Source organism: Nuphar pumila, chromosome 10 (genome assembly GCF_984573655.1).
Source record: "Nuphar pumila chromosome 10, dmNupPumi1.hap1.1, whole genome shotgun sequence".
Lineage (NCBI taxonomy): Eukaryota > Viridiplantae > Streptophyta > Magnoliopsida > Nymphaeales > Nymphaeaceae > Nuphar > Nuphar pumila.
This window is the reverse complement of record NC_143258.1, coordinates 106,711,193-106,726,707: the sequence shown is the minus strand read 5'-3', so window position 1 is coordinate 106,726,707 and position 15,515 is coordinate 106,711,193. Positions and strand designations below refer to the sequence as shown.

Below are 15,515 nucleotides of genomic sequence, written 5' to 3'. Positions count from 1 at the left end.
TTAGAGATTTTCTCTTCTTGAGGAGTCTCATCTTCTTCAGAGAGAAGATCAAATAAGAAAGCATATTCGCTTTCGTCAATGTCTTTAGTTTTCACAAAACTATTTTCATTTTCCAAAAAAGTTACATCTTTAGATACATAGAGTTTGTTATTTTTAAGGTCAAAACATCTAAAACCCTTTTGATTTTCTCCATATCTTAAGAAAACACATTCAATAGCTTTAGGAGATAATTTATCTCTTTTATGCGTAAGGACAAAACATTTACACCCAAAAATTCTTAATCTATTGAAATCGGGTGTTCTTTCAAATAGTTTTTCATATGGAGATGTATTTTGTAAGGATGAAGATATCATTCTATTTATCAAGTAAGTTGAGGTTAATGCGGCTTCGGCCCAAAAACTCTTTGGAATTTCCTTGGAAATAACGAGTGTCCTAGTGGTTTTCATGATGTGTCTATGCTTTCTTTCGGCTAAACCATTTTGTTGAGGAGTCCTAGGACACAATCTTTGATGACAAATTTCATTTATTTCTAAATAATTTTGAAATTCATTTGATAGATATTCTCCACCCAAATCGGATCTAAGAGTAGAGATATTACTTGAAAAATATTTTTTGACTATCATGTGAAATTTCTTGAAGAAGTCAAAGACTTCGGATTTTAAATTGAGAAAATAGATCCATACATACCTAGTGTAGTCATCAATGAAAGTAACGTAATAGAAGTATCCTCCTTTAGACATGACCGGAGAAGGACCCCAAACGTCCGAATGGACTAACTCAAAAGGTCTTTTGGAAACAAAAGTTCGATTTGGAAAATGAGTGGATTTCATTTTGCCAAAAATACAATTCTTGCAAACAAAATGTTTCTCATTACAAAATTTCTTTCCAAATGGAAAGGAGTACATTTTTGAGAAACTTGGAAGTCCAAGTCTTTGATGCCAAATTTCAATATTTTTATCTTGCACATGGTTACAAAAAGAGTTAATGGGAAGTTTCAAGTTGCTCATGTAATAGAGATATCCCCTCCTATGGCCTTGCCCAATCTGCTTCCCAGACCGGAGATCCTGTATAGAGCAATCCTTAGTTGAGAAGGAGATTTCATATCCATGATCACATATTTGAGCAACAAAGAGGAGATTTAAATTAAGTTGAGGTATCACTCTCACGTTTGGCACAAAGAAATTTTTGAAAAAAATTAAAGTTCCAAAACTTTTTACTTGTAAAGATGTACCATCAACAGTTGAAACATACGAGTTTTTAGAGTTATTACACAAATCGGAAAGCTCATTTTCAAGAGGGGTCATATGAAAGAAAGCTCCAGAATCAAGGATCCAAGAAGGCATACCTGGAGGAGAGGAAAAAGCTATGGCGGCACCCGAGGTAGATGGTATCTTGAGTAGAGTTTGTAGTGCTTTCGATAGTTGAGAAAGAGAAAAAGACTCCTTCCCTTTGATAGTTTCCTCCTTCTTTTGAGTAACTTCTTCAACGGAGGCAACCTTATTCTTAGGTGCTTCATTCAACTTAGGGCAATTAGGTCTTATATGACCCGGTTCTTGGCAATGATGGTAAATGACTTTTCTATAGTTGCCATTATAATTATTTTGCCTCCCAAAGTGTGAAGGCTTATAGGCTTTTACATGGTTGCCGGGTTTAGATACGGCCAAAACGTCATCTCCTCCTTTAATCATGCCAAGACGAGTTTCTTCTTGGCATATTTTGGCTATGGCATCTTCCAAGGGAAGAGGCTTAGATCAATGAAGAAGGGAAGATTTAACTTGTTCATATTCGAGCCTAAGCCCATGTAGAAATTGGAAAAAGTGTTCTTTTTCCATTTGTTCACTTCTTAGTTCCACATCCACACTAAAAACCCACTTTGGTTCTAGTAAAGATAGCTCATCCCATAAGGGTCCAAGAGTGCTAAAGTAATCCTTACACTCATTTCTCCTTGCTTGATAGTTCAGATTTTTTCTTGGAGGAAGAATTGACGAGCAAGGTCTTTTTGAGTAAACATAACTTTCATAAAGAACCATGCTTCATTAGCCATCCGAAATTTAGCAATGTTGGCGCAAATTTTGAGCTCAACATTGTTCATGAACCAAGCAAGAATCTTCGCATGCTTACTTTCCCAATCTTCCACTTTAGATTGGTGATCTTTAATGGCCTTCATCTGGGCATTTCCTTCAAGAGCTTTTTCTTGATCACCATCCATCTTGGTGAGTTGGAGTTGTGGTTCCGGAATGGTGCCCCATAACGTATCCCCAGAGCTTTTTACCTTTGAGGTTGTTCTCCATGGCAGCGGCCCACATGGAGCCATTAAGCTTTAAGGAGAGATCAATCTTTTGTTCTCCTTCCATTTAATCTCTCACAAGAAGACAAACAAAGAGATACAAAAAGAAAAACAATATATAACTACTCAACTAACTATATTAAGAATCAAGAGCATACACAAGGCTTTGATACCATGTAATGAGATATGCGGAAAAACAAAGAGTGCGATAAACACTTACAATGTCCACCAATGGACAAACAAAAGGGATGACACCCAAATCCACAAAGGGACAACACAACATAAAAATATAAATGTTTCTTATTGAAAATAGAGAGAGCTCTCAAGAGTAAAGAATATAAGAGGGGTTCACCCCTATATATACACAAAAAAGGAGAGTGAGGGGTGGCCTTATGGCCTTAAAAGAAGAGCCACATAGGGGGCTCCCCATGGAGTCGTTGGGAGCCCCCAACGGTCACAAATGTGACCATTGGGGGTCCCATCGACTCCATGGTGGGACCCCTTATGTTGGTAAAAAAATAAATAAAAAAGAAGAAAATAAATAGGGGTACTTGCGAAATGACTAAAATACCCCTATTGGGTATATTAGACAATATATATATATATATATAAATATATATATATATATAAATATATATATGGATTACATGTATTTTAACAAACACTCCCCCCCTCAAACTTATAGTGACACTATAAGTTTGTGATTACAAAAGAAATCCCATTACACAAGATATTAACATGTTCTTTATAATACAAAATTTTAAAGGGGCTTTTAGATCTTCCTTGATCTGCTTGAAATGTCTTTAGAATCATCAATACGGCCAATATTTTGAGAACCTATAAAGAGAGCAAAACAAGATCAATCTAACAAGAAATATATATATATATATATATATATATATATATATATATATATATATATATATATATATTATGAAGAGAGGATGACCAAGCACTCAAACATACAATATATATAGAAAATATTTAATAAGTTAATTTATTATTTTTCAAAATCATTTAAAGTAAGAATTAATTTTGAAAAAATCATGAATTTCAAACATGACAGTCATTTATCACCTTAATCACTCATGAAAATCATACACACATATATCTATTTATAAAAGACACATTAATGCATAACAAGTATGGATTTTCAATATTATTAATACTATGAAGAAATAACTCAATAACAAATTATTTTTACACAACGAAAGATAAGAAATAATTTGAATCACTAAATAAAGATTTAAGAAAAGCCAAATACATATAGATCATGTTCATTTTATAAGTAGTATAACAACAAAACAAAACAAAAAAGCATCACTTATGGACCAAATTTTAAGAGATAACAATAAGCAAACTTTCGAGAGTACATGCTTAGAAACATGTGAAAATAAAGGGATCCCAATGAGGATTAACATAAATACAATAGGAGTGCGCAAACACTAGTTTACCAAAAGGTAATACATAGTGAGAACAATCTCAAGAGCAATCAAATGCACACAATAGGTACTATAGGCATACACAACACATAAGAGATTTCACTAATGAAATGCTTTAGAAAAACATTAATTAAACTTATACAAATTATGCACGACAATCAATCATGGATAACTCATGTAACTAAAGCATATTCAATACAAAATGCATGAAAATATTTCAACAACCATTTCTCGTGCAAGAGCAAATGAGATTAAAAAATTATGAAGAGATTTTTAAAAAAACTCATATAACACAATGAATGATATTAATAAATCTTAACACTAGTTTGACCACCACAAGCAATCACCTCATTAGACCTCCAAACCTAAAAAATCAGGTGTATCAACGACTAGAATAAGAGCATAATCACAGTGCCACTAATGAGTTAAAAGCATACACGAAGGTATGAATAAACATCTCTTGTCTACATATAATGCCATTTAAAACAAATGTATTGGCGACTAGTGTGAAAATATCTTCAAGAGGATCAAGTTCAAAGACATCTTGATTAACTCGCTATATTCTTAATAAAAGATATGTACACAAAAACACAAGAAAAATACTCACAAAGGAGAATAAATGCACAAAGGCATGAGAAAAATCTTTATTAATGAGTAAGAGAGCAATACAAAGCTTGAGCATTACAAGGAGGAAGACCCTTTATTTATAAACAAGAGAGGACCCAAGGAGGGGCTCCCATATAGATGTTGGAGCCCCTTCAACGGTCATATTTATGACCGTTGGAGGGGCCCAATGTCTATATGGTGGGCCCCTCAATGATGGAAAAAGAAAAAAAAAGAATAAAGCATATTCTAAATGAATATGCATGAAACAGTGAAAAGACTATTTTACCCTTAGTGGGTATTACAAAAGTTATATATATATATATATATGAATTATAATTTAACATCTCTCTTCAAACTTACGGTGTAAGGACCGAAAGTTTGCCAAGAAGAAAATTGAATCTAGGTGAGCAGAGTGCCTTACTAAAAAAATCAGCCAATTAATATTCTAATGTTACATAAGGTAGATCAATGACTTTCTTCAGATATTCTTCTCTAACATAGTGGCAGTCCATCTCGATATGCTTCGTGCGCTCATGAAAAATATGATTCTTGGCAATATGTATTGCACTCTTATTATCACAACACAACTTCGTAGGTCCTTGAATATGAACTCCTATGTCTTCCAACAATTGATGAATCCAAACAATCTTCATGGTTGTAGTTGCCATGACTCAGTATTCGGCCTCAGTAGATGACAAGGACACTTTTTTTTTGCTTTTTGCATCTCCAAGAAATTAATGATTTACCTAAGAACATACAAAAACCAGTGATAGAGTGATGGTTATTTGGATCACTTCTCCAATCAGAGTCAGTGTAAGCAATCAGATTTAATTCAGAAGATGAAGATAGAAATACTCCTTTAATTATGGATCCTTTGATATATCTGATAATTTGGAGAATTACAATCATATGAACTGATGTAGGGGTATGCTAGAATTGACTTACAATATGTACAACATGAGAAATGTTAGGTCTAGTGATGCTAAGATACATCATGGATCTAACTAGTTGCCTGTATAGAGTTGAATCTTCTAAAAGAACTTCATCATCAATTTTTAACTTTGTTTCTACCACTTCAGGTGTTTCACAAATTTTATTGTCTGTAATTTCTGACTTGTCAATAATCTCAAATACAAGTTTAGTTTGAGACAAGAAATAACCCCTGTAAGAGTAAGCAACTTCTATGCCCAAAAAATATGTCAGAAATCCTAAGTCTTCAAAATTTTCTGTTAATATAGACTTGATACTCTTAATCCCTTTGGCATCATCATCTGTAATTAGCATATCATCAACATATAATAATAAAATCACAATTCCTGCATTGAATTTTTTAACAAATAAGGCAATGTCAGTATAACATGAAGTAAAATCATTTTCTATCATTAAGTTATTAAACGATCATACCAAGGCTTGAGAGCTTGTTTTAAGCCATAATGAGCTTTCCGTAAACGAAGAACTTTGCCTTTAGGAACATCCATACCTGGAGGAGCATCCATATAGACTTCTTCATTTTAGTCTTCATTTAAAAAGGCATTTTTAACATCCATTGATATATGTTAAAATTTTTAATTAAGGCAATAGTAATAAGACACCTAACAGTAACCATACGCGTAAAATGAGCAAAAGTTTTATCGTAGTCTATTTCATATTCTTGACTATACTTTTTGGCAACTAAACGAACTTTATACCTTTCAAGAGACCCATCACTTTTGGTCCTGACCTTGTTAACCCACCTACATCCTATTGTCTTCTTTCCACTAGAGAGATCTTGAAATTCTCAAGTGTTAGCCTTTCTAAGAGCTCTAAGTTCATTATCTATTGCTTTTCTTCATTCTACGATTTTCTTGGCTTCTTCAAAGTTAGGCATGTTCTATGTTTAGGAGAAAAAGATTCATACGATATAAATCTAAAAGGATTTTTTCTTGTTCTTTCGATCCTACGAGGATTTAGATGATTTGTAGAGGTAAGCTCACTAGTTTCACTGTATTTTTCAATTGCACTTTTAAAAGTTTTTCTATCCCTATGTGTATAGGTAATAGGTTCAATAGATGTTCCCACCTCTGTAGATTGATCAAGAGATTAATAATGAGAATTGTTACTCTCTTCTATATTTTCATTATCACTAAGAGCATCATCATCACGAGAAATATCATCATTTTCATATAATAATTCAAACAAAAAAGAGCAATCCATGTTATCTTCATGAGGTTCTTTATCCTCAAAACCACTAAGATATTCCAAAAAAGTTACATTTCTAGAAACATACAATTTATTATTTTTAATATCATAGCATCTAAAACCTTTTTGTGTTTTGGAATATCCAATAAATGCACAAGGAATAGCTTTTGGTGAAAGTTTATCATTCTTATTGATAAGAACAAAACATTTGCATCCCAAAACTCTTAATCTAGTGTAATCAAGTTTTTTTTTATATAGAATTTCAAAAGGTGTGATCTTATTTATTTTTTTTGAAGGAAGACGATTTAGAAGATAACCAAATGTAAAAGACGCCTCAACCCAAAATCTTTTAGGAATATTTTGAGAAATAAGTAAGGTTCTAGTAGTTTCAATTATGTGTCTATGTTTCCTTTCAGCTAAACCATTTTGTTGGGGTGTTTTGGGACAAGATTTTTGATGAACAATTCCATTATTCTCAAGATAGTTTTTAAATTCATTTGAAAGATATTAACTTTCGGAGTTGGTTCTAAGAATTTTTAAATTACCATTAAATTGATTTTTAATCATCATATGATAGATCTTGAAGGATGCAAATACTTCGTGTTTATGCTTAAGGAAATATATCCAACAATATCTTGAGTAATCATCAACAAAAATGATATAATATGCGAATCCTCCTTTAGATATAACGGGTGCCGGTCCCCATACATCCGAATGCACAAGTTCAAATGGTTTGGTTGTAAACATAGATCTTTATTCAAAAGGCAAGCTTCTCATTTTTCCAAGAATACAATCATTACAAGTGAAATCACTTTTACAAAGATCTTTAACAAAATATAAATAAGAAAGCTTGATAACATTAAGATGCCCAAGTCTTTTATGCCAAATATTTATATCATTATGTTGGGCAATATTACAAAAAGAGTGTTTTGAAACTTGTAGAAATTTCATGTAGTATAGATCTCTTTTTTTAGAACCTTCTCCAATCAACTTCTCAGACCGGCGATCTTGTATCCAACATTTATTTGATGAGAACTTGATATCGCAACCATGGTCCGAGAGTTGAGAGATCGAAAACAAATTTAAATTAAATTTTGGTATAAATCTAATTTTTAGAATAAAAAAACCTTGTTTTTCAAAATTTTCAATTCCTTTAATTTCAAGAGAAGTGCTATCTGCGGTTGAAACAAAAGAATGTGATATATTTTTTATGTATTCGGAAAGTGCAAATATATTTGGAGTCATATGGAAAGAGGCACCCGAATCTAAAAGCCAAGAAGTCTTACAGGTAGGGAAAAATGTTGACATGACGGCACTGGAAATAAATCCTTTAAAGAGAGGTTGAAGAGCCTCCATAACTTGACTTAAAGACAATGCTCCAATGTTGGAAGTAGATGGTCCTTCCTCTTTGTGTGGTTGAAATGTGGTCGTCATGGCCACCTTTTTCTACTTTGGACAAACCGGTTTAATATGTCCCAGTTCTTTGCAAAAATGACAAATAATTTTTTCATATTCTCTTCCTTGTTTTCATTTTCTATTTTGATCACCCTCTTTTCTTACTCCTTGATTTTGATTTTGAAATTTGTTGAAGTGAGGAGGTTTGTAAGTTTTCAAATTATTTTTTGGTCTAAAAATGACGTAGGCTCCTTCATTCTCATCCTTAGTTGGAGGCGTAGCAAGAACACTTTGAATGGATTTGTTCATTCTCAATCGAGTTTCTTCTCCACTTAGCTTAGTAAGAACATCTTCTAGTGGTAGAGAAATAAAAGAAGATAAAAGAGAGGATCTTGTTTGCTCAAATTTGGGTCTAAGCTCATTCAAAAAATTAAAGAAGTGATCTTCCTCTAATTGTTTATGTCGTAGTTCAATAGCTTCTCCACTCCATTTTGGTTCAAGAATAACAAGTTCATTCCAAATGGATTATAATTCGGTAAAATATTCTCTAATAGTCATTTCTTCTTGTTAAATAATTAATGCCCTTTTTTTAAGGTAATATTTGTGGGACAAATCTCTCGAGTTATACATCCTCTCAAGATATTCTCAACCTTGAGATACTTTTTTTAATTTCAAAATATTGGCATTAATCCTTGTTTCAGCCATAGAGAAAATCCAATAGAGAATCTTATAATTCTTCATTTCCCATTCTTCATGTTTTTTATTGTGTTATTCAAAGGCTTTCGTCCTTTCTTCTCCTTCAAGAACCTTTATTTTTATTTTTTCAACTATAGTAATTTTTTATTCGAGTTTCGAAATCGTACCTTTGATATAGCCCTAAAGCCCTTTTCCCTTTATATGTGCTTCCATGTTTTCGGCCCAAACATGATAGCTGGAGCCATTGAGCTTGAATCTAAGAGAGAAATGCGAGTCCTTTTCTGCCATGGAAAAGCTTTAGAAAGGCAAGGTAATCCAACAAAAGAAAGAAGAGCCAACATGCTTCCCGAGGTAGCAACCACGATTACTATGACATGCTTTCTTTTTTCTAGAGACCGATATCATGTGAAAATATCTTCGAGAGGATCAAGTTCAAAGACAACTTGATTAACTCACTATATTCTTAATGAAAGATATCTGCATAAAGGTATAAGAAAAACACTCACAAAGGAGAATAAATGCACAAAGGCACGAGAAGAATCTTTATTAATGAGTGAGAGAGCAATACAAAGCTTGAGCATTATAAGGGGGAAGACCCTTTATTTATACACAAGAGAAGACCCAAGGATGGACTCTTATATAGATGTTGGAGCCCCTCCAACGGTCATATTTATGACCATTGGAGGGGCCTAACGTCTATATGGTGGGCTCCTCAATGATGGAAAAAGGAAAAAAAAGAAAAAAGAAAAAGAAAAAAGCATATTCTAAATGAATATGCATGAAACAGTGAAAATACTATTTTACCCCTAGTGGGTATTACAAAAGTTTTATATATATATATATATATATATATATATATATATATATATATATATATATATATATATATATATATATATGAATTACAATTTAACAACTAAATCAAGAGTATAATCACAATGTCACTAATGAACTAAAAACACACACGAATGTGTGAATAAACATCTCTTGTCCATATATAATGACACTTAAAACAAGTGTATCGGCGACTAGATGAAGAGTATAACCAAAGTGTCATTAATGAGCTAACAATACACACGAAGGTGTAAATAAATGTCTTGTCTACATATAATGACACTTGGATAAGAGACATAAAAAAGAAAAGACACCCGAGGTAAGAAATCTTGTAACGAAAACACATTAATGTCACCAACAAGAATATCAATTTTAACAATCTTTCGAAACATCATAGTTTAAAAAATAGATAGTCATAACAGATAAACAAAATTATAATCATCTATAATAATATCAATGGCAAAAAACAAATGAGTGATACAATACACTCACAAATAAAGAGATCAAACAATCGTGAGTTAGAGCTAAACCATAAGTTGACAATCTAAACTGACATAAAACAAGGTGCACACAACTCACTCCAACAAACATTTCTGATTTAAGAATAACAAGGCCAAGAGAAATTACGCATCCTATAAAATACTTACAAAAATTAATTTCCAAAGAGATGAGTTCATATCATATAACCGATTTGAAAAAACAAGTTTTAAATCAAATCCAATAAAAGTAGATGAAAACCTTAACATGAAAATAGTGCAATCATATGCACAACAATATATTTATTGATGCAATTATATGCAATACATGATGCCTCGTGATCATTTTTCACAAATTTGAACAAACAATCAATCAATAAGGATCATGCCCGAATTAAGCAATCAACATAGATAAGATGAAAATTTTGGATTACCTTTCATAAATTCACCAATCAAAGAACACACCAATAAAGAGACAAAAATAATAGTTTTAAGAAGCTAAATCTAAACCATCCGTCTACTATGAGACAAATGAAGGCACACATGTAGAGATTCATAAAGATCTTCATATAGATGTTTAATACATAATTATCTCTAATCATGAACTCATATATGTTATATAAGAAATTTTATCACAATGCAATAAGTGTAAAATCTCTAAGAACCATGATATAAAATATCAAAGAAAGAAACCACTAAGAGTTGTAAGAGGGCACAAGTACCCAAGTCAATAAATCAACAATGGGCAAAAACACATAAAGCCACTAAAGACTCAACGACAAGAATTTTTCAAAAGTAAGTTTTAACAATGCTCAAGAGGAAACCTAAATACAAGAATCCTCTAAGAGAAAGATACAATACATAATAGAGAAGCACATTAAATATTAAAATGTGCATTTGAGTACATGATGACAAGTAATCATAAATATTACTTAAGGCCTATATCAAGCATCCCTTAATTCAACACAAGTCATTAATTTGAAAATAATCTTACTTGATAAGCAATATCATTCAAACATATATGAAGTAACACATTCATCCATATAAGATTAATGCAAGTCATATATGAGAATAAGCATATGATACGTGATATAAGTATTTGTCAAGAGATGATCACAAAGGCCATTAAGGATACATGAAAACCACTAAGAGTATACACCAAAGAAGGCACAATAAATTAATTTATAATTAACAAGTATGCAATAAATCAAGAGCCTTCAATCAAGAACAAAAGTATCCACCAAAGATCTAAATCGACAAACACAAGTGTTGAAGGACACACCAACAAAGCACATAAAAGGGCATACACAAGTATGCTCAATTACAAAAATATTTTATTCATTCATCAAAGTGCAAGAAACATGAAGAACATGCAATCATAATTTTAAAATCCTTAAGAAATCACATATTTACTTAGTACATAATTTTTAACATGCTTTGATAATTAAAAAGGTACTAGCATAATCAAAATATACTTTGAATCAACATGCTCACACAAGAGCTAAAACAACAATAACATATTTAAAAAGAGATTTAAAAAGAAGCTTTGATTTCAATTAATTTGAAAAACATGTCCAATTTTTTGATATAAAATACCCAAAACCAATTTTTGAAATTTTACCATAGACACTTCACCAAATAAGAAATATATACCGGAATGTGAGATCATCGAGTCCAAGTCATACATCGATTAAGAATTTTATTTAGAAGAATAAACACAAACAAGATACCAATACCAAGATGCCAAGCTCTAATACCATGTCATGAAACAACGCGGATCCTTACGCACTCAAAAAATGAGCTCCAAGAGTTGAAACATGTTGAAACATAATGCATTTGGACAAGACCATAACAACAAAGGTGAAGCACATTGAATGTGAATATATATCTTCATTAATAAAGAACACAAATGAAATATAAAAAGAAATTACATAAAGTCCTCACTACGTAACTTTCAAAACACAAAAAATACCTAATACTACCCATCACTCTCTCACTTACAAACCCACCCACCCATATATATATATATATATATAGGCACAAAGAAGGGAGAAGAGAGGGAGATTAAAGAGGAGAGGGAGAGCCTTCTAGCCATTGGAGATAGTCCAACTAGCCTCCAATGGCTAGAACTCAGTCAACCTAGGTTGACAAAGATAAGATAATATATATGATATATATTATATACTAATAAATATATATATTATATATATAAATATATACATACTATATATACATACATATATACTTATACAAGAAAAGGACATCCATCTTAACAAGTTGATCTCAACTTTTGCATGTTATACACTTCAATGTATCAGTTACTTTATGCAATTCAGGATTAATTCTGCTTGGTACATCATAAAGCTTTTTACATATTCAGACTAACTGACTTTTCTTTTGTACTCATCAGAGGAAGACTGGAGGAATGGTGATATGGAGGTCTGGGAGCTCTGTTTCATTATATAAGGGGGTAAATTATGAGGTTCCTTCTAAGCAGTCAGATAATCAACAAACATGGAACAATCACAGAATTGGTCCCAACTCATTTAATCTATCTTCTGATAAGGCAGACAAGAGTTCAATGAAAAATTGTTTGGTTGGTAACAGGAAGGCATCACAAACAGACACTGCAACCACTAATGAGGAGGAAAATCTTTTGGAATCTTCTAAGGAAGTCAAATACGAACATGAAGTAGACAAGCTTTTGGATGGTCTAGGTCCACGGTTTACAGACTGGCCTGGTTGTGATCCATTACCTGTTGATGCAGATCTTCTCCCTGGTATAGTTCCTGGCTACAAACCCCCTTTTAGGCTTCTTCCATATGGGGTCAAACCTCGTCTTGGAAACACAGAAGTGACATCTCTTCGGAGACTTACTAGGGCATTGCCTCCTCATTTTGCATTAGGTATGGTTTTGCATATGATTTTTCACCCATTCGAGTTTTGCATAGGTATTTGTGTTTACCCTACCCGGCAATCTATTATTTTCCTTCTATAGGGAGAAGTAGGCAACATCAAGGCTTGGCTGTGGCTATGGTGAAGCTATGGGAGGAAAGCTCTATTGCAAAGATTGCTCTGAAGCGTGGTGTTCAGGTTACTTGTAGTGAGAGAATGGCTGAAGATATCAAGGTGATCATCCTATATGAGTATAATCTAATCAGAGGTAGTATTGAGGCTTTTAAAGCTGTTCAACATAACTTAAGCATGTTAATATGTTATGGCTGGTCTTCTTTTTAGGCTAGAAAGTCTTGCTTAAGCAAATTGAGAATGACAAACATTTACATTCTGTTTAATGTTACCATTGTTAGTTTTGTCATCATCATAACGGCTATGTCTATACCGGCCATTGCGATAAATGATTTGGGGTTTTCCCCCATATCCGAAATTACTGTCACCATGATTTTAGTATGGGAAACATCAGTAATTTTTTTGTGCACTTCTCTCTCTACTCACACATGCACACCCCAATTTATCTTTGATCATCAAATGTTAAGCCTAGCCTTTTGGATGTGTTTAACAAAATATACTTGCTATCTGGAGTGGTTTGATAAAAACCAGTGGGTCATATGATCCAAATCTACTTTGCGACCAAGTTGTGTTAATCTAGCTCTTGGTTGCACTTGCTTCAATCTTACAGTATCTAAATGGCAAATAGTCAATGTTCCTTGGTTGTCCCAAATACAACGTAGGTGCATAATGTTGTACATTCATCTCTGCTTCAATCTTACAGTATCTAAATGGCAAATAGTCCATGTTCCTTGGATGTCCCAAATACAACGCAGGTGCATAATGTTGTACATTCATCTCTCTCTCTCTCAATGTATACACATGCACACGCACAAGCACATAAGACAGACATGCACGCACATATGTATATGTATATATATCACTGTTAAGATATACATATACATATATGTATATGTATACATATATGTACTTAACTGTAAACCGAAATATCCATCAAGGGTATTTCAGTATTTTCACTGTAATAGGCATCAGCCCATTAGGGGTTGACAATCTATTTTTCTTTTTTCTGTTTTTTATTTTTTCTGTTTTTCACTTTTTACTTTTTCAACTTTTGAAGTATTGGGAGCAGCTCCAAAGTAGCTGTTGGAGTTGCTCCCAACAGTCTACTTTGGGCTGCTCCCCATAGTTTCTCAACTCATTTTCATGAGTAAATTTATGCAATAACAATTCTTTAGACCAATCAAGTATTCTACTTGATTGAAAGTGTGTTCTTGCATGTGTATTGGATTTTATCCGCTTCATTACATGGTATCAAAGCTTTGGTGTTCCAAAGGGCGTTTGTTGTAAGAAAGATCATGATCAAGAGGAGGATCGTGGACTTGACAAAATACATCAAAATTTCGATTATTGCATTGGGAAGTGGACCATCTCCAAAAAGTCTTATATTGCATTCATTTTCTCTCTTTCTCTCCTTCTTTTCTTCTATTTCGCTCTCTTGTTGCAAATGGAGAATGAGAGGGAAGTGATAGTTTTCATTCCTGTACACCTAAATGACACCAACTATGTGATGTGGGCATCCATAGTAAAACATAAAATATGGGAAAAGGGGCTTTGGGGGTTGGTTGACGGCACCGAAAAGGAGCCTAAACTTATCCTTACAAATTTGGAGAATGGAAAAGAAGTTGCGCTTCAAGGAGAAAAAATAGCTAAAGCCGTTTCCGAATATGAGAAAAGATGGAAGGAATGGAGGATGGGTCATTCCAAAATTATTAGATGGCTCATCAATAGTGTGGACATTCACAAATGTTCTAGTTTGGCAAAGTTTGACTTCGCTAGTGATGCATGAAAATACCTTAAAGACATATATAGTTTTAAGGATATTGCGCATATTTGTAATGTCCAAAATAAAGTGAGAACAATGACTCAAGGAGACATGAACATAAGAGAGTACTACAATACACTCTCTCTTCTTTGGGATGAATTGACTCTTCTTGAGCCAAAGTGGCATTGTCCACAAGATGTTGAGCTCCGCGAAAATCAAATCAAAGCAGGGCATTTTTATCAATTCATAAATGGGCTTAGGCCCGAATTTGAAGGAACTAAATCCGCTCTTCTTCATAGAGGAGGGGTTCCTTCCACAATTGAGACACTTGAAGAATTAACTATGGAAGAAAATAGATTGAAAAGACCATCCACTTCTAAGAATGAAGAATCCGTGCTTGCTATGTCAAAGCTCAAAAATCATACAAAGAGTTATAAATCACCTATAAGAAATGAGAATGGTAGAAACCCCAACAACTATGAAAAGAGGGGTGATCATGACAAAAAAAGGTGAAAAAATTATTTGCTATCATTGCTATGATCCGGGACATATCAAACATTTTTTTCCTAAAAGAAAGAAGGAAGATTATAAAGAAGACAAAAGAGTGGCTTCGGTTGAAAGGAGTGAAGTTGACGACTCTAAATGCATTGGTTCGCTCTCCTTAGCTCAATTAATGGAGGCGTTGCAACCTATGCTTAAATCACAATCTCTTTCTTATTCGGGAGCGACCATATTGACAAGTGACAACCATGGTAAGACCTCTTGGATCTTAGACTCCGGTGCTTCATTTCATATGACCCCTAATGAGTCCA

At 33.1% G+C, this 15,515-nt stretch overlaps 1 protein-coding gene across 1 annotated transcript in view; it reads left to right on the top strand.

Moving 5' to 3' along the window:
- The window catches only part of LOC149827803 (CRM-domain containing factor CFM3, chloroplastic/mitochondrial-like), a 29,656-nt gene that overhangs the window by 5,411 nt on the left and 8,730 nt on the right, over nucleotides 1–15,515 (top strand). The window contains exons 2-3 of the mRNA XM_090019644.1: nucleotides 12,325–12,820; nucleotides 12,913–13,043. Of these exons, the coding sequence (XP_089875770.1) occupies nucleotides 12,325–12,820; nucleotides 12,913–13,043 (627 nt within the window). The remainder of the gene's footprint in view (nucleotides 1–12,324; nucleotides 12,821–12,912; nucleotides 13,044–15,515) is intronic.